The 19,812-nt window shown below is 47.1% G+C and overlaps 2 protein-coding genes across 9 annotated transcripts in view; one reads left to right on the forward strand and one right to left on the reverse strand.

The window, feature by feature from the left end:
* Positions 1 to 542: 542 nt before the first annotated feature.
* On the reverse strand, positions 543 to 19,209 carry P2RX4 (purinergic receptor P2X 4). Of its 2 annotated transcripts, XM_043557552.1 has the most exons (12): positions 18,983 to 19,152; positions 14,194 to 14,341; positions 9,814 to 9,885; positions 9,650 to 9,722; positions 9,139 to 9,235; positions 5,462 to 5,542; positions 5,218 to 5,359; positions 4,982 to 5,118; positions 2,319 to 2,412; positions 2,092 to 2,157; positions 1,660 to 1,755; positions 543 to 1,091 (listed from the first exon to the last, which is right to left on the reverse strand). In XM_043557552.1, exons 1-12 carry the CDS (start codon positions 19,114 to 19,116, stop codon positions 1,065 to 1,067), a joined length of 1,167 nt encoding a protein of 388 aa, XP_043413487.1. In that variant the 5' UTR covers positions 19,117 to 19,152; the 3' UTR covers positions 543 to 1,064. The 2 variants fall into 2 exon arrangements, with proteins under 2 accessions (XP_043413487.1, XP_043413488.1); XM_043557553.1 differs by lacking the exon at positions 2,092 to 2,157 and having other exon boundaries at positions 18,983 to 19,209.
* The window catches only part of IFT81 (intraflagellar transport 81), a 192,456-nt gene continuing 191,845 nt past the window's right edge, over positions 19,202 to 19,812 (forward strand). For all 7 annotated transcript variants that reach the window (XR_006293860.1, XR_006293861.1, XM_043557537.1 and 4 more), the window contains exon 1: positions 19,202 to 19,313. The gene's annotated coding sequence lies outside the window, so the exon portion shown is untranslated. The remainder of the gene's footprint in view (positions 19,314 to 19,812) is intronic.

Genomic DNA, 19,812 nt, shown 5'->3' on the forward strand with positions numbered 1-19,812 from the left:
CCATGTTCTTGTTACTTAAAATTGTGTCCCCCATAGTGCAGGACCACAGTTTTATGTAAAAAAAACACATGCACATGTAAGACTAGTCACCACACAGGGGCACCTGGATGGCTCAGCCGGTTAAATGTCCGACCTCAGCTCAGGGCATGATCTCACGGTTTGTGAGTTCGAGCCCCTCGTCAGGCTCTGTGCTGACAGCTCAGAGCCTGCTTCAGATTCTGTGTCTCCCTCTCTCTCTGCCCTTCCCCTGCTCATGCTCTGTCTCTCTCTGTCTCAAAAATAAATAAAAACATTAAAAAAAAAAAAAAGACAGTCACCACAGGACAAAATCTTGTAAATTCTGTAGGAACACAGCCTTACAAATATCAAGATGCCGAGGCCTTCAAGAGAAGGTCGAAGTCGGGGAAGATGCCTAAAGCCCCAACAACAGACTGTTTCAGGAAGCTTTTTCTGAACATGGTGAGCTGTGACAACAAATGGGTTTAGTGGTTGAAGTAAAAGGGAAGAGAGGAAAGTTCTAGTTCATGCTATGAGAACAAAGATTGAGAAAATCGTTTTAATGTTTGGTCCTTGATCGCCTCGACATGCCTCTTCTCAAGGAGACGTGCTAACTGTGTCCCATGACAGTATGGATTGGGGGGAGGAAGAGTGGACCGGGTGACCAAGAGCCAGTGACCACACCCAGGTGCCCTTCCTTCCCTTATAAAGTGCTTGAACAGAGCTGCTGGGCCCCAGCTGGACCGGTCTCGCAGTGGCCTGGAGACTGGAGCCCCTGAGGAAGGCTGGTCCTGAAGGAGGCCCTGCCCAGCAGCGGCAGTAGGGCCAGAGCCCTTAGGCCAGAGGTCGTCGCCCCAACAACCCCACATTGAGGTGACCCACTGTGCAGGGTGGTTTACTACACACGCCCTACACACAAAACACGGGAACAGCCGGGCAACCATGAAGTTCTTGTGCAGTGGAGATAGACTCAGAATCTGGAACTTTCTCTGGGGTGACAATGGCAGCCTTTTCTCCCTCCTCGCTGTGCTCTGATGAGGGCCATGGGGAGCCCAGGTGTGGAGGCATCACTGGTCCATCTCACTGCCAAGCCCCTGCAAAGAAAGGTATGCTTATCGTTGACTGATATGCTTCTGGATAGATGTATAGACACCATGGGCTGCCCATAGGCAAGCCTGGGCCACTTAGGGCAGGCGAGAGCCAGGCACTCACCCTGAGAACTTTGGGCAGCCCTTTACAACTGTACATACTCAGCTTAGCCCGGTGCATGGGTTCTCAAAAAGCATGGTACCCAACCCCTCTTGCTACGTGAGGCAAGTTTAAGGAGTGTGTGGACATAGATTTTGTCATCATATTCATGATTATAAGTAACCTGAGATATCACTAATTAAAATGAGGCTAGATTTTACAGAGTGAGCCCGTTTGAAGAAAAGTATGAAGTGAATACTAGTACAGATGGTCTAGAAATGGAGCAGAGGATGAGGGTAGTGAGCAGTGTGCCGCTGCCTGGGGTGACCACATGTCTAAGGAGTGCCACCTTTGCACCCGGGTCTCCCCCCAGATGGCCCAGTGCCCCAGGTGCTCACCACTGGCACAAAAAAGAGGCGGAGGTGGCAAGGTGCTTGGACCTTCCTGCCTGCTGGAGGTCAGGAGGCGGCCTACCTGCTCGTAATCCTCCACATACTTGTATTTCTTCTCCCGGTAGTAGTATCTTTTCTTCATGCAGTAGAGGACTATGACATCACACAGCACTGTCGCCTGAGTGCAGCACAGGGCGAGAAAGAGCGAGCCAAGATGCTTCAGCCCCTGTTATTCTATGCATGCCCCTTCCCACAAAGCCTGGAATCTTTCAAGGATAGAAAGGGCAAGGCTCCACCTCTCAGGAGAAGGCAAGGCCCCGAGGGCCATGGTTTTGGAGAAGGGAAGGGGAGGTGGGGTTGGGGGCAAGGGCAAGAAACTTGGAGGGTTGATTCCAGAAACAAGTGTCAAGGGGAGGAACCAGGATGCCAGTGGAGGGTCTCACTTCACTGTGCTAACTACTGCTGAGGAGGGCAGGCAGCTGGGGGGGGGGGGGGGGCAGTCTAAGTCACTCACCACCCCTAAGAGCGCCAAACCCGAGCCAATGTTGATCATGGTGGGAATGATGTCAAATTTCCCAGCCTACAAATGACAGAAGAAAAGGACAAAGTTGTGAGAGAGGTGGGCAAGAGCAGATAAAAGGTGGGGAGAGGGCCCGTGGACCCTGGCGAACCCAGAAGCCCGGGGTTCAGAACTCGGAAGCTCTGAACCAGAGCCCCGAGAGAAGCCGGCAGCCAGGCTACCTTTCCGAACACTATGATGTCGAAGCGGATGCCGTAGGCCTTGATGAGCGTGCGGTGCTCGGCGCCAGTCGGGTCACTGTAGTACTTGGCAAACCTAGGGAAAGGGGGACATCAGAGCAGAAATCCCGAGGTCCTCGGGAGCCGGCACTGCCTGCTGGACAGATGATACCTGAGCACCTCAGGGCCTCTCCCAGCTAATGTGGGCTGCGCAGGATGTGGGCTGGACTGTTGGCAGAAGGATGCCAGGGCCCTTGGGGCACCAGAACTACTCTATCATCACTGTCCCCTCCTACGGTGGAGCTGGAACCTCATGCTCTGAACCTCCTCCTTGACACAGCAGAACCACCTGCCTCTCTCAAGGAGATCCTGGTCACCAACAGCATGTGGCCAGCCAGCAGCTAGTCCTAGGACTGCCTTGTGGGTAGGGGCATGGAGCTGGCCATGAAACTCCACAAAACTCACAGAATCAGTGCTGGACATTTTTTTTTTTAAAGAACTACTGACCCATTGATGGATAAATGAGTAAATAAAATGTGGTATATCCACATAATGGAATATTCTTTGGCCATAAAGAGAGATAAAGTAATGATAAATGTACAATATGGATGAACCTTGGAAAAAAACATGATGCTGAGTGAAAGAAGCCAGTCACAGAAATCCATATAGTGTGTGATTCCATTTATGCAAATCCAGAGAGAAAGGAAGCAGATGGTGGTTGACAGGGACTGAGGTAGATGGGAAGATACAGGTGATGGCTGAAGGGGTTTCGCACTGAGGGGATGAAAATGTTCCAAAATTACGCCGAGAGTGCTACAACCCTGTGAATGAACTAAAAATGATGGAATCCCACACTTTACATGGATGAAGAGTGTTGTGTAAACTATATCTCAATAAAGCCATTAAAAAAAAAAACATACACATGGGGGAATGGTGGTAGTGGGGGGTCTGTTGAGCCATGATGCCATTTGCTGCCCGTGTTATACATATAGCACGTTGATTCAGAGAAGCCTAAACTCTTGGCCCATGATTAGTCTGGCCCACAACCTCTATGTCATGGTCAGGCCTGGGGAATTCAGGTGGGGCCTGGTGCTAGTGGAGGTCAGGGGATGGGTGTCTTTCTGGTGACGGTTCCCATCGGCTTCTCTCTGTTCTGAGGTTCTGACCCAAGCTTGAGGTTTTTCCACAATGGTTTCTAAACTGTGTAACAGTAGAGACAGCAACACAAATCTAATTCCTTTACTAGGGAAAAAAAATCCAAATATCTGCCCTAGTATCAGTGAATCAGGTGGTTCAAAATGATAGCTGACTGTAATTCTGGAGGTTTCTGTGATCCCGTATTGGCTTGCACATGTCACCACTAGAGGGAGACAAGTGCAACACAAAAGCACCTCAGACCTACTCAGGTGGCCCCTTGTGGGGATGCTTTTTTTGAGTGGCAAAATGCATGAGAGATGCCACAAAGGGCACACAACAATTTACGTGGCTACGGGTCTGGTTGCCTCAGGAAACGTGACCCTGGCCCCCTGGTCCTCCCATCAGATTACCAGCTGCACCGGGCTGAACACTGTCACCCAAGATTCGAATCCACCTGGAACATGTGAATGGGAAAAGGAAATAGGAAAATAGGGTCTTTGCAGCTGGAATTAGTTGAGATGAGGTCAGACTGGATTAGGGTGGACTTTGATTCAATATGACTGGTGACCTTGTAAGAAGAGAGGACACACGGGGATGCGCACAGAGGGAAGGCTTTGTGACAACAGCGGCAGAGGTGGGAGTGATGAGTCTATGAGCCAAGGAACACTGGGGAGCCCCCAGAACCTGGAAAAGGCAAAAAAAAGGTAGCTGGCCTTGCTGACATCTTGATTTGGGAACTTTGGCCTCCACATCCATGAGAGAATAACTTCCTGTTGTTTCAAGCCACCCACCTTGTGGTAATTTGTTGTGGCAGTCCCAGGACATGAATACTTGGTATTTTCAGTAGGGAAGTATCAGCAAAGGTCTTTCCTGAGGCTTAAGCCTGTATCTCCTGCACCCTGGGCATTCCAAAGGCAGACTTGGGTCTTTGAGAAACTAATTCCTGGGTCAGGCCCCAGAGGTCTTCAGACTGGAGGATCACAAGCTCACCCACTCCTCAAAATCAGTGAGCAGGGGTCCTAGGAGGCTGGCCCAAGGGAGCTCAAGCAGCCAGCCTCTCTGGGCTACTCTGAAAATTGTATCAACATGATTTTTTTTTTTTTTTAATGTTTATTTTTGAGACAGAGACAGAGTTTGAGCAGGGGAGGGGCAGAGAGAGAGGGAGACACAGAATCTGAATCGGGCTCCAGGCTCCGAGCTGTCAGCACAGAGCATGACGGAGGGCTTGATCTCAACAGACTGCAAAATCATGACTTGAGCTGAAGTCAGACTCTTAACCGACTGAGCCACCCAGGCGCCCCTCAACATGATTTCTGAAGTAAGAAGGGGCACAGGAAGCTCTCACGGGCCAGGATACTGTGGGCACAAGATCTACCAGGAACACTCTGGTACATACCTCTCCACCTGCTCTCAGAGGCTGCCTGAGTGCTGGTCTTTGGTGGGCACGGACACCCCCGCTGGGGAGTGATCCAGGCACTGTCGCCCCCCACCCCCAACACAAGAGAACCAGGCCCCAAGCTCACACCTACCTGAAATTGTAGCCGGGGGACACATTGTGGTCCACATCCCGGGTGTCCAGGCGGCGGAAGGAGTACCTGGGCAAGCAGAGGGAGGCGGTTCTGTCCAGGTTGCAATCCCAGTTGATCTGGATACCCATGATGCCTCCCTGCAGGTTGTGAGCAGAGACAGCAAGCTTTCCTCGGGGCCCATTCTAGAACAAGATGCGTTAAAGGCTGTGTCAGAAAAGCCAGGGGCCTCTGCCTACCTCAATGGCCATGTCCTGGAAGCTGTGCCCTGCATTCTCCACTATTTTGCCAAGACGGAATATGGGGCAGAAGGGATCTGTTATGGCGTCATAAATGCACGATTTGAGGTAGGTAGTGGTGACATTGGGAAGAATATTCCTCCTAAAGTCAGGAGGAAGCAGAAATGAAGTAAGGGAAACCTCAAAGAGGAGCCAGAAGTTGCTCTAAGACACTGGTGAACTCACACAGCTGGCCACCACTTACTTGCTGAAATTAAATTTGGGATACCAGATGTTGTTCTTAACCAAAAGGGTGAAGTTTTCTGCAGCCTTTAAAAAAGCAGGTCTGAAAAAGATAACGTAACATATTGTTAATAAAAGTACAAGTAGATGTATGCTCTCCTCCTTATGTAATATTTTTAAAAAGCACAGACACGTGTCCTACAATGTCATTTTGTCAAGAAAAAACATGATAACCTCTCGAGCATTTTCTACCGTCCTCTGCATAAATACTAGGTTAACAGAGGAGGGTAAACTAAACTTTCCTTTTCTTCCTGTCATGCCTCTTGCCGAAGGCAGTGGGCATTTAAGAGTTTGAGGAATAGCTAAGGAGAAAGGATGCCTGGTATCTTCCCTTGAAATTATTCAGCCTGCAGCCAGGTTTCGGGGTTTCAGGGTTTCAGAGTGAGCGCATCTCACTCAGGTGCCCTCAGGGGAATGCTCAACAGATCTGGTTTTACAAGTCCAAGCAAAGGTGAATTCACCAACAGGGTGGATCCTGATCTCACCGCAAAAGTACACAAAAATCACGTGTCTGCTGGCACTCTCTTCTTGGAAGTGCCACATCAGCTCCTGGCTGACAGGTACACGGTAAATCTGTCTCCAAGGGGACCCCGCTTCTTTGGTGCGTCTCTACAGGAGAATCCAGTGCTGGGGGCAGACCCCTCTGTGGGGAAGGGTGGGGGGTGGGGGGGGAGGGGGCAGGGGAGGCTTCCCTGATCCAGGTGGAATATTTGAGTTTATAAACAGTATCCATAGTCTTCTTAACCCTGAGACAGAAGCAAGTCCACACAGCAAAGACAGCTGAACCTGTCACCACTGATGCCAAGAAAGGCCTTGACCAAGGTACTTCTCTCAGGGCTTCAAGTTCCCACATCCCTGTATCAAGAGGGATGGATTATATTAGGGTTTTTCAAACTATTGCCATTCTCTATACCATAGCTTTCCCCCACATCTGTCTAACTCATATGTAAAACTTTTAAGATTAACTGTTTTATTATTTTTTTAATGTTTTAAAAAATTTAATGAATGAATTTTATTTTAGAGAGAGAGAGCACACAAGTGGGGGAGAGGAGCAGAGGGAAGGGAGAGAGGGAGAGAGAGAGAAAGAGAGAGAGAGAAAGAGAATGAATGAGAATCCCAAGCAAGATCCATGCCTAGTGCAGAGCCCGATGCAGGGCACGATCCCAGGATTCTGGGGTCATGACCCAAGCTAAAATCAAGAATCAGTTGCCCAACTGACTGAGCCATCCAGGTGCCCCTAACTCACAGTTTAAAAAAAAAAATGCAGGTGTAATCCACACAATATAAAATTAACCATTTTAAAGTGTTAATTCAGTGGCATTAAATACATTCACGATGTTGTGCAACTATCACACATCTAGTTCTAGGACATTTTCATCACCCCAAAGAGAAACTTTGTACCCATTAAGCACTAATATCTATTCCCCCCACCCCTATGCCCTACCCTACCCCCTGCCTTTGGGAACCACTAATCTACTTTTTGTCTCTCCAAATTTGTCTACTCTGGACATTTTATATAAACAGATTCATACAATATGTGGCCTTTTGTGTCTGGCTTCTTTCACTTAGTACCATGTTTCTAGGTTCATCCACATTGTAGCATCTAACGTTTCATTCTCTTTTTATGGCTGTGTCCTATTCCTTTGCATGGATGGACTGTAATCTGTTTATCTCTTTCTCTGATGGACATTTGTGTTGTTCCTGCCTTTAGGATCAACTGACTGTTTTTTACTGACATTCATTTTGAAATGAAACTTTCCATCATGACCATAAGAAATATCATTTGCCCCAAGTCAGAGGTCATTGTTCAAATAAATATAATCATATCAAAACAGTATTACTAAAAGTTGTAGTTAAGGGGCACCTGGGGGGGGCTCAGTCGGTTAAGTGTCCAACTCTTGATTTCGGCTCAGGTCATGAGATGGAGCCCTATGTCAGGTTCTGTGCCTAGAGTGAAGCCTGCTTGGAGTTCGTTCGTTCATTCTCATTCTCTCTCTCTCTGCCCCCCCCACCCCCCCCCTACCCCTCTCCCCTGCTTACACTCTCTCTCTCTCTCAAAAAAAAAAAAAAAAGTTCTACTTAATATTACTGTTTGCCTAAGGTGCTGAATCTGGGGATTGTGTTTTATGAGAAATGGAAATCAGCAAGTTCTAAAAGACACCCCAAACCAGGATTTCCTCCTTGATATAAGCTTAGAAGCTGAATAAGAATGGGAATGTCCTTCTCTTCATGTGACTCATGTTATTTCATGTTATCAGTGTATACTTAAAAATCATCTTCCACTCGATTAGATACATAACAGTGCTGTCCAATGAAAATATACTGAGACACAAATACAAGCCACCTTGCAATTTCAAGTGTCTAGTAGTCACATTAAAAAGTAAAAATAACAAGTGCAACTAACTTTTCTATAATAACCCAATATATCTGAAGTATTATTTCACCAGGTAAATACAAAGTATCATATATATATGTATATAGTATCATATATATAATACATATACATATATTTGTTTCCCATAACATCTTCAGGCTCTGGAGTACATTTTACACTGAGCATTTTGTTTGGTTCCAGACACATTTTGAGTGCTCGACAGCCACCCATGGCCAGTAGCACGATGTTAGGGAGCACAGCTCCATAAGACCCTTTGCAGCTCAAAAATGCTAGGATTCATTTTCTTTTAGTATTTCCTTCCCTAGCCTGAGCTGCTGCCCTCGGCAATCTTGCAATCGGCGCCTCTCAGCCGTTTCTTCCGTTGCGGTGTACCCCAGATGAGGTTAACGTGGCTGGCTCCCTGCCAGGCTTATCCAGGCCTCCGTCTGAACTCTGGGTCAGGAAGGCTGGAGTTGCAAGCAATTCTGAGAGCGTTACCTCTGACCCACCCAATCAAAGTGAGCAAATTACTATTGGGAAGAATGTTATTCTAGGGTAGCCCTGAGCCTGCTCTCCTTTATAAAACACACTACAGTGGACACTAATTATTTTCCTGCCCAGCATCTGTTCCCTTCTTTTCTGGTAATGATCCCCCAATTTCCTTTGGAAGCCACACCTCTCTACTCTCAGGCTATGTGATTTGGGTGGGAATGACTGCGCCCTAGCTCCAGAGGTGGGCAGGTGACCCAGGCCTGAGCTGATAAGCAAAATCCATGCCTCAGCTACAGTGATGGGTGGAGGGATGTGGCTGAAGATGTGATGATGGACAGGTCTAGAATCTTTATGGACAACCGGGCTGGGAGACTTGGGAGAATATAAGCCCAGAGACGCCTCCTAGGACTACACCACAGTCCTGCAAATGAAGCCAATATGGGGGAAGCAGAGTCAAAAGGTGGAAACTCTGAAGCTGTCCTTTGAGTCCCAGGTCTAGTCGTGCTGGGCTCTTCATAGTTAGTTGGACAGTAAACTGCCCCTGCCATGTGTGTGTCCTGCTTGAGGCACCGAGAACTGTTTCCTGTTAGTTACTTGCAACTGACAAAGTCCAAACATAGAAATAAATCATCTGTACTCTTCTCGCAAGTGACAAATGCTGTGGCCCGCCTTGCCGTTGGTCCCGGCCCTGGGGAAGCCCGATTCCACAAAGGCACCAAGAGCACAACACACAGGCTTAACTCCCCTGCCGCCTTCCCTTGGGCAGGACTCACTCAGGCACATGTGTGTCATCTTCCACTGGACACCAGGCTGCCACCTCGCACGTCTTCACGGTCTCATTGAACAGCACGCATCTTCCTGTTGCAATTCCTGCAGGGGCAAGGGGCACCTATTTTCTACTTTTGCAAGGGAGAGAAGGGGAAGCACCGCCATAACATCCTGTGCAATTGATCTTGAGCTGTTCCAGTTACAGGCTTTATACAGTTTCCACAAATTAGAGGAAAACAGTTGCCTGAGTCCAGCAGCAAGGCTAGGGTGATGGCACAGGACAAGATCTGGGGTGGCCTCTGGAGTATGGGTAACAGGTGAATGTCGAGAAGATCCTAAGAGCCTAATCGGTACAGCAGGCTCACCCAAGGTCATATGAAGGACTGGGGAACGTAGGGGATTTCTTCGTCCCGAACATCTCTCTGGGAGAGAAGCCCCACAGGGGAGGCAGTCTGGTCAGGGGCTGCCTTCCCCACGCTAAATATCTACTGTGGGGTCACAGCCACGTGCTCATACCGTTGCTGTGGGTGCCTGAAGAGCCAGCAGCACAGTTGGCATCAGATTTACACACAGTGGTCTTATCTGGAAGCTGGAAAAAGAAGAAAGAGTGAAAACAAATTCCATGTAGTCAGTCAGGTGGGGGAGAGGGGCCTGAGGCTCTTTCCTGAGAAGCTGCCTACCTCAGGACAGAGGCCCTGGGTCTGGTTGACGGTGGTGATCATGTTGGTCATGATGAAGAGGGAGTTCTCCTCCTGCAGAGGGGGAAAGGGGGGAGAGAGCACCACTGTGTTACCTTCAGAGGAGTCAGGCCAAGCCATAAAGAAAGCCAGGTGTTCATTTAATAGGACAGTACCTTTGACTTCTCCCATATGTCATGCAGAAAACATTTTAAAAACTGATCTTTTGGGGCACCTGGGTGGCTCCATCGATTAAGCCACCGACTTCAGCTCAGGTCATGATTTCATGGCTCGTGAGTTCAAGCCCCGCATCAGGCTCTCTGCTGCCAGTATAGGGACTGCTTCAGATCCTCTGTCCCCCGCCCTCCCAACTCTCTGCCCCTCCCCCCTGGGTGCAATCTCCTTCTTTCTCCCTCTCTCTCAAAAATAAACACTAAAAATTAAATAAACAAAAACAAAAAACAACCCTGATCTTTTTTTTTTTTTTTTATATCTTGTTCTCTGAGAGTTTATAAGCTAACTGAAGACGGGATTCAAGTAAATACTTGTACCACAATCCCCCCTTATCTGCAAGGGGATAATGTTCCAAGACCCCTGGGGGATGCCTGAAAATGCAGATAGTACCCAACCCTCCATATACGGTGTTTTTTCCAATGCAGACATACCTATGATAAAGTTAAATTTTAAATTAAACATAGTAAGGGGCACCTGGGTGGTTCAGTCCAACTTTGGCTTGGGTCATGATCTCATGGCTCGTGAGTTTGAGCCCCACGTCGGGCTCTGTGCTGACAGCTCAGAGCCTGGACTCTGCTTCGGATTCTGTGTCTCCCTCTCTCTCTGCCCCACACCTGCTTGCACTCTGTGTGTGTGTGTGTCTCTCTCTCTCTCAAAAATAAACATTTAAAAATTAAATAAATAAATTAGACACAGTAAGAGATTAACAACAATAACTAATACTAAATAGGACAATTATAATAGTATACTATAATAAAAGGTATGTGAATTTAGTCTCTCTCTCTCAAAATACCTTACTGTACTGTACTCACCCTTCTTTGGGTGATGATAAATTGCCTATGTGAAGACATGAAGTGAGGTGAATGTTTGAAGCATTGCGCTGCTACTGACTTGAGGTTATGTCAGGAGCACCATCTGCTTCCAGACTACGGCTGACCATGGGTAACTGAAACTGTGGACAGGCGGGGTGGGGCGGGGTGGGCTACTGTTTATATGTGTTCATGGCAGAATTGTTCATAGTGACCCAGAGTTGGAAACACCCCAAGTATCTATTGACAGATGAATGGATAAACAGATTGTGGTTATCTATACCTACGTGTGTACCTACAATGGAATAGGACTTGGCCATAAAGAGGAATGAAGCACTGAAACAGGATACAACTGGGTGAACCTCAAAAACATGATGCTAAGTCAAAGAAGCCAGACACAAAAGGCCACATATTTTATGATTCTATGAAATTTCCATAGAGCCAGAAGGTAGGTGAGTGGGTGTCTCAGAGGCAGGGGTAAAGTGGAGGGTAGGATGAGCAGTGACTGCTTAATGGGTATGGGGTCTCCTCTTGGGGTGATGAAAATGTTCTGGAACTAGAAGGAAGTTATAGGTGCATAATATCATGAAAGTACTAAATGCCATGGAATTTTTCAATCTGAAATAGCTAATATTATGACATGTGAATTTCACCTCAGTGGAAAAAAATGTCTATAATCTGAAGTGGTTCCTTAAATAAAGCTTGGCTTGTTAAGGGAAAAGAGCCAAAAAGTGCTCAAGACATCCTCTGCCAAACAGATTACCTCAGAGGTACAAAAACGCAAGGCCACCAAAGTCCCCAAATTTGGCTGGTTTTCTTTCCTAGCTGAAATTAAAATAAATAAATAAAACATTCTAGAGAAGATCAAATCAGGGTCAGCAATTGATACTTCTCCATTTGAGAAGGTTGTTTTTTCCTCCCAGGAATGTGCCAAAAGGTTGATTTACAGTTTCTGGAGAGGGAGCACCTGGGTGGCTCAGTCGGTTGAGCATCCAACTCCTTTTTTTTTTTTCCAATGTTTATTTCTGAGAGAGAGACAGAGCACAAGTTGGGGAGAGGCAGAGAGAGAAGGAGACACAGAATCCAAAGCAGGCTCCAGGTTCTGAGCTGTCAGCACAGAGTCTGACACGGGGCTCGAACTCACAAACTGTGAGACCATGACCTGAGCCACAGTCAGACGCTTAACTGACTGAGCCACCCAGGTGCCCCAAGCATCCAACTCTTTTTTTTTTTTTTAATTTTTTAAAAATGTTTTTATTAATTTTTGAGACAGAGACAGAGCATGAGCAGGGGAGGGGCAGAAAGAGAAGGAGACACAGAATCTGAAGCAGGCTCCAGGCTCTGAGCTGTCAGCACAGAGCCTGATGGGCTCGAACTCACAGACTGCGAGATCATGACCTGAGCTGAAGCTGGACGCTTAACCGACTGAGCCACCCAGGCACCCCCCACCAAGCATCCAACTCTTGATTTTGGTTCAGGTCATGATCTTGCAGTTTGTGGGTTCAAGCTCCACGCTGATAGTGCAGAGCCTGTTTGGGATTCTTTCTCTTTCTGCCCCTTCCCCCGCCAAAATAAATAAATAAAACATAAAAAAAAAAAAAGATCAATATTTAGAAAACAAAAGTTTCTAGAGAACAATTCACTGGGGATGAGACTGAAGAATTGCTAAGGACCTTCCAACATAAGGAATAAAATATATCCAAAAATCCTAGTTGGACCTCCCCCTCACTGAACACTGGCATTCTAAAATGAAATACCAGAAGCTTTCTGTTAGTGTTTCGTACTCTGTGGAAGAGTGGAGTCAGTACCGGGAGCCATCTGGAGGATCAGGGTAACTCAGGGATCAAAATGTCTGTAGACCTCTCCACCCCCAGGTCTGACAAGGTGTTGGAAGCTCTGGGAATAGCTAGTATCTTCCAAAGAAAGATCTAGAACAAGCCAAGTTGGGAGACAAGGAAATGTCTTGAGGAAGCATGAGGATGTGGCATGATGCCCAAGGCTCTCCTGGCTTTTTTTTGTTTGATTTTTTTTGAGAGAGAGATGGAACATGAGGGAGCTCAGGCAGGGGAGGGGCAGAGAGAAAGAGGGAGACACACAATCCGAAGCAGGCTGACAGCTCAGAGCCCGATGTGGTCCTCGAACTCAATAACCATGAGATCATAACCTGAGCGTAAGTCGGAAACTTAACTGACTGAGCCATCCAGGCACCCCTATTTCTTATCGACTTTAAGCTCAGGGAAACTTCAGTCTGGAGATGAGCACTGCAAACAAATGTTTGTGGTCCATCCGCAAAGAAGCAGAGGCATTGTGCAAGCTCATGAAGAGAGAGCACTGTGGGGCTCACGCAGCCCCCAGCCCAGAGTTGAGCTGGAAGGCAGAGCAGCTGCCTATTCCTTTCCACTGAGGGGCAGAAGCAGTGGGTCCACGGTCTTCCTTGGCCCCAGTAAACAGACTGGGTATGATGGTCCCCATGGCTTCACAGGAAGCAGAGGTCTCTCTGTTGACCCAGATGCATGCCAACAGGACCACCTGCCTCCAGCAAACTATGAATCCGCTGTTCCATTTGACCTTCATTGCTCATTAGCTTTGGTATCCTCTGGGCACCCCACAAAACCCTTCTCTTGAGAAGTCGGGGGTGGGGGGAGGGAAATGAAGAAAGAGAGTTTCTCAACTCCTTGCTTAGCTCTGAGCCAGGAGCTGACAGGTTATTTGCATTTAGCCACCCCAGGACCCTAGCATATAAGGCATCTGGAGGGATATGTCAGGGTCTGGCCATGGACCACAGTCATTATCATGGCTAAAGACAGTTAATACTTAACTTGGAGCTGTGTCAATTAACAGACTGGATACTAGGGTGCTGTATCACTTTCTTCCCTTACCTTTATTACTGACAAAATCCTATACGGGCATGTCTGTTTCCTTCTGGTTTGGCTTTGGTCTCGAACTGCTGATAAACTTTTTACACTGTCTGCAAAGGTTTACCTTGTGGATTTACAACAATAAAGCAAATACAAAGTGTGGAATGGTGGTATTTCCACCTGAATTTTTCCCAGGATTTAAAACATTTGCTTCTCTACCTTTCAGGGCCTGAGACAGGCCGAGTTGTCTGTGTTTAAGCCAACCATGATTTAGAGCTGAAGCAACCTAGCTGGTTGAATATTATTTATTTGACCCCAAGCCAGAAAGGGATCTGCCTGTGTTGCTTTCTTGGACTAAGAAAATCAGTCTGGGCATCAGTGATGTTAGAACTCGGTGAATCATTAATCAAGAGAGCAAAGTCAGTAAAGGGAAAGGAGCTAATGAGAAGCTTTAGTGTTAGAAGCCATGGTGGGAGGCATACCTGAGCTGGAATCACATAGTCCGCCACATCCCAGACCCGGAATCCAAGTGTAGAAGTGTTGGTTACAGTCACGCCTTTGGCTTTGGTAGTAACGGAGCTGACCACAGAGTCCATTTCCTGGTAGCCTTTTTCCCACACAAACACCCATCTACAAAATAAAACACTCCTCTTAAATTGCCATTAGGATTCAGTGACTTTGAATTGATACTAGGGAGTCTCTGATAGCCAGAGGCTGACAGTACAACATTAACTAATTATGCAAATCTGCAAAACTGTTTAACTTGGGGGGCTCTGCAAAATGGGCATATAGAACATAAATCACAGGGTGGTTTGTGGGAGATAAATGAGATGATGTAGGTAAAGCCCTTAGCACAGTGATCAGCACAAAGAAAGTACTCAATGAATGTCTTTATTTGACATTCAAATATCTATAGTTGAGCACTCAATGCACTATGACCTGCAGAATCTCCAAAGCAATTATAAAAATTATGATAATAGTTACCATCTGGGTGTTTTCTAATCCAAGGTGCTAATCTAAGCTCTATATATTTATTAACTAATTTAATCCTAACCACTTTATAACCAGATATTATTCTCTACTTATTTTAAAATTTATTCTCGTGTCTCCCTCTCTCTCTGGCCCTCCCCCCATTCATGCTCTGTCTCTCTCTGTCTCAAAAATAAATAAATGTTAAAAAAAAAATTAAAAAAAAAAAAAAAAAGGGGCGCCTGGGTGGCTCAGTCGGTTGAGCGTCCGACTTTGCTCAGGTCACGATCTCACAGTCCGTGAGTTCGAGCCCCGCATCAGGCTCTGTGCCGACAGCTCAGAGCCTGGAGCCTGCTTCAGATTCTGTGTCTCCCTCTCTCTCTGGCCCTCCCCCCATTCATGCTCTCTCTCTCTCTGTCTCAAAAATAAATAAATGTTAAAAAAAATTTAAAAAAAAATAAAATTTATTCTCTATTTATCTTAAAGTTTATTTATTTATTTTGAGAGAGTGAGAGTGTGTGCATGCGTGAGCAGAGAGAGGGGGAGAGAGAGAATCCCAAGCAGCCTCCGCATCTGGGAGATTGTGACCCGAGCCAAAATCAAAAGTCAGACACTTAACTGACTGAGCCACCCAGGCACCCCTATTATTCTCTATTTTTACAGAGGAGGAAACTAAGACAGAGAGAGGTTAAGTCATTTGCCCAAGGTCACACAGTTAGTGAATGACAAAGTGAGGATCTGAACTCAAGTCTTTTGCCTCTGAAGCCTCTTTTCTTGTCCTGTATGCTATACTCCCTCCAGAAAAGAGAATCTCACTGTTAAAGTAACTTTTTGTATTAGTTTCATACTTTTTCTCCAAGAATTCAGGTCCCATGTATGCTTCTCTTCTCTGGGGAGAATTGAGGGTGTTGCAACCAGCTTGAATAATTAAAGGAGGGCCTGGGTGGCTCAGCCATTTAAGCGTTGACTTTGGTTAGGTCATGATCTCATGGTTCATGAGGTCAAGCCCCGCATCAGGCTCTGCACTGACAGTTCGAAGCCTGCTTGGGATTCTCTCTCTCTCCCTCTCTCTGCCTCTTCCCCATCTGTATTCTCATTCTCTCTCTCTCTCTCTCTCTCTCTCTCCCTCTCAAATAAATAAACTTAAAAAAAATCTAAAGGCATTAGCACATAGTGGTTAGGACACTGGAACCTAGACTGAAGTCAGTGATCATGGTTCATTTCTAAGCCCTACCTTCACTAGGCATAACTTTGGCCTTTCTCTGTGCCTCAGTTTTTCCTATCAATAACATGGGAATGATAATAGGACTTCATAGGATAGTTGTGAGGTTAAATAAGTTAATGCATGTCAAATGTTTAGAACAATGTTTGTGTTGCCATCAAAAGGCTAAAATTGGCCATGATGGGAGGATTTACACCATGGAAGTTGGCTAATACTACAAGTGAGAACTCCTTTCCACCAGAGCTGTTATTAAACACCTACCAGCGACCATTATTGTTATTTTTTCTAGAATCAAGAAATGCTAGCATCCCTCTCCTCTCCTTATAAGCTCTAGCTGCTAAGACTCCAAAAAATCACTGGCTTTGGTTATTTATGGGTTTGTCTGGTCTGAGCAGTCTCCAAATTCATTGTCCAACCTAGAGGTAGGCTTTTCCCCAAACAAGTCCTTTTCTTCAAGTGTTCTAGGAATTTAGCTGCAATGTAAGCTTTCATTTAATTCTACTGAGACACACAGAAGCTTATTTTACCACAGAGTACAGTGAGTTGCTAAATCAGAGACACATGGTTTCACACAAATCACTATGTGATTAACTACTGCCTCATCATGTGATAGATGACAGAATCAGATAACTGAGAAATCCATGTCCAGTCTAAGATGAATTGGTTTAGGAAGCTAAGAGATGAGTTAAAAAAAAAAAAAAAAAAAAAAAAAGGAAAAAGAAAAGAAAAAAAAAGAAAAAAAAAGAAAAATGCCTTTAATTTCCTGAGTCAGTTTTGATCACAGAAGATGGAAAAGCAAAGCATTTACTGCTTTATAAATCCTCATGATCAAGGTAGCACACACTCTATGGGAACCTCGGAAAGCTGTGCTACCCAACAGAAATAGAACACAAGCTACATATGTAATGTAATTTCTAACAGCCATGTTAAAAAAGTAAAAAGTGTGGGACCCAAGGAATTTTACAAAAATCCCCTACCCCTGGACAAGCAGAGCAAGACTAACTCCATTTTGTGCTACACCCACCATCTCATGTATAACCCCCACATGACCTACTTATTGCTTAAGACATTCCCCCACCCTAGTCAAGCCGCTGAGCACACCCTTACTGGAAACCGGCTCATTTAGGAATGCGGAACCCCTAACCGCCAAATAACGTAAACCCCGCCTTTTGCTCGCCAAACTTGCGCGCCAATTCTGACCAGAGTGATAGGCTAGTTCAAACAGTTACTATGGGGTAAATTGTAATTCAATTGGCCACCTGCGTGTGGACTGACATGAATATGCAACTTTCTGTGTGTGTTACAATCTCATTGGCCACTGGCCCCTATAAAACTGCTACCCCTCTTAACCTAAGGGTCCAAGTCCCTGCTCCCCTGTGTTGGGTATACTTGGGCCCAAGCTCGAGCTTGCAAATAAACCCTCGTGCGTTTGCATCGGTATCGGCTCCTTGGTGGTCTCTCGGATTCGAAATCAGGGGGTTTACAAAAGAAAAACAGGTAAAATTAATTATAATGATATATTTTATGTTACCCAATATATCCAAAATATTTTATCATGTTATCAATGTAAGATGTATTAATGTGATAGTTCACATTTTTATGGGCAGCTATAGACACTTTCTGTAGTCTAGAACTTTACAGATACCCTAAGGTAGATTTAAACTAATCCTCCCTTGAGGATCGAAAGCCAAGAGGAAAAAGCTGAGAGCTTTTGATTCTAAGTGCTTCCGGTCCAATCCAGCAATTTGAGTTTACTTAACCAGTTAGAAGCAGGTCTCAAAATTTAAGGTGCATCAACAATCACTGGGGGGCAAGGAGTTACTGGTGGTGGTATGTAATAAGACTTAATAAATCCAAACCTGGGAGTGGGCCAGGTGGTTCTGATGTAGAGCCCATATGTGGGAAACCATTTTATTGAATCCTGTCAGTGCTTACTGCTGCTCAGCTGACAGCTGTTAGAACCCATACCTAACAGCCAGATCATGTGAATTCCCAACAGCGGTGTTAACAGATTCCAAGCCCCACTCCAGGGTGGGGGATCTGTTACTTTTATACAGTTCCTCAGGTGAATCTTTCACAATCAGGTAGGTTTAGAAAACACTAGGACATTGGTTCTCAAACTTTGCTGCACATCAGAATCACGCTGGGAGTCAGTCATACTCCGTAGCAATGAAATCAGGTCTGGGGATGGGAGTCAGCAATCTGTATTTTTAAAAGGTTCCCAAAAGGTTCTAATGTGCAGCTGGGAACCACTGCATTAAGCCTTTCAAGAAAAGGAATGCCAGAGTAGATAACATGTCAGCTCAGCACCTGTAGACGCTGTAACACCCAGGTGGACCTTGAAAGTGGGCCCAATTGGTAAGTTAATTTCTACCTCCTCTTTGAGTTTCATTAAATTGTAATGGATGCATTCAATTAAAATTAAGCACTTGGTGAGACTAGAAGGTGGCAGAGCATATGGAAGCATAAAAAGGGAGCACAGAATGATGAGGCTAAGTAAAGTACTTATACCAAAAACCCAACCACTTCACAAAACAAAGGAACTGAAATGCTAAAATGCTTTTTAGAAGTGTGACCTCTTCACTCTCTTGGGTTACCACACGGTACTTAAAGGAAAGGACCGGAAGCCACAGACCCAAAAGGAACCAAATGGAAATCCCAAGTCTTGTTTTCTGTCAGCTGATCATTAGAATGGGAAGTGAAGTGCAAAGACTGAGCCATTTAGGACAAAGCACCCCCGCCGCCAAAGGACAACACGGAGCAAGTCAGAGAACAAGAAGCAGGAAGGATGAAGGTCTAGCCAGGCTTTGCCCTGAAAACACAACATCAAAGCTGTCTCCTGACTCAGAGCCCGGTCCCCGGTGGCCAGGGTCCGGGGAGGGGTGTGTCACCCGTCTCGGGTCGCGGGCCCCCCCCCCCCCCCTTCGCGGACAGCACCTGGAAGCCGCTCGAGGGGCTCACCGGGTGACCTAGGCCAGGAGGAGCAGGTGCACGGGCGGGACGCAGAAGGGGAGTTCCCGGCCGTCACGACACTCCTGACCCCGGGACCCCTCGGGGACAGCGCCTGCGGTCGCGCTCACCCGATGACGTAGGCCAGGATGAGCACCTGCACGGCCCGGTTCATGAGCCCCACTTTACGGCTGCGGATGAGCACGATGCGCGGCGTGTCGTACTCGAACAGGAAGGCGGCCAGCGCCGCGCAGCAGCCCGCCATGGCCCGCGCTGGCTGCCGTCCCGCCGCCCCACCTCGGCGCTCTGGGCCCGGCCGCCCGGCCCGCCGCCTCGTATCCGCGCGGGAGCCCCGCCCAGGCCTCCGGGAGCCCGCGGCGCCGCCACGCGCGAGGCAGGGCCCGGAAGGAGGCGGTGCTGCGCCTCGAGGCTGGGGCCGGGCGAAGGCGACGCTCCGCCTCGGTACGAGCGGCTCTCTCCACGGAGAGTGGGGCCGGTGGGGAAGGGGTGAGCTCCCCCTTGAGGACGAGTGACCCCGTCAGTAGGGCCGGGGAGAGCGAGCGACCCCCGCAAAGTGGGATTGGTTCTATCAGGAAGGAGTGACCCTCTCTCCGTGATTGAATGGCCCTCTGGAGGGCCGGGGAGAACAAGTGACCGGCTTAGTGGAGATAGAGCCATGGAGGAGAGAGTGACCGCTCCCTTGGGAATGAGTTACGCCTCAGGGGGGCTGAAGTGGGAGGGTGGGGGGATAGTGAGCGACTCCTTTAGGTGGTTTAGGAGGTACGAGTGACCTGTCGGGGACGGGGGCAACATAGAAGAAAAAGTAGTCCCTTTGGAGGTCCAAACTTGTGCCTTCTCAACCTCTGGAGGAAAAGCCTGTATGTCAGGTGCCCGAGGAGCCCTTGGCTGGAGTCACACACCCTTTCAAGTGGCCCTCTTGGAATTGGAGTCAGGTCGCATC

This window comes from Prionailurus bengalensis, chromosome D3 (assembly GCF_016509475.1).
Source record: "Prionailurus bengalensis isolate Pbe53 chromosome D3, Fcat_Pben_1.1_paternal_pri, whole genome shotgun sequence".
Lineage (NCBI taxonomy): Eukaryota > Metazoa > Chordata > Mammalia > Carnivora > Felidae > Prionailurus > Prionailurus bengalensis.

Excerpts from the sequence above, each read along its gene's own strand:
- P2RX4 (XM_043557552.1), bottom strand. The coding sequence starts at position 19,116 with ATGGCGGGCTGCTGCGCGGCGCTGGCCGCCTTCCTGTTCGAGTACGAC. Across the intron at positions 9,886-14,193 it reads ACTATGTGATTCCAGCTCAG|GAGGAGAACTCCCTCTTCAT; the intron begins GTATGCCTCCCA and ends CCCCCTCTGCAG. Across the intron at positions 9,723-9,813 it reads CCCAGGGCCTCTGTCCTGAG|CTTCCAGATAAGACCACTGT; the intron begins GTAGGCAGCTTC and ends TTCTTTTTCCAG.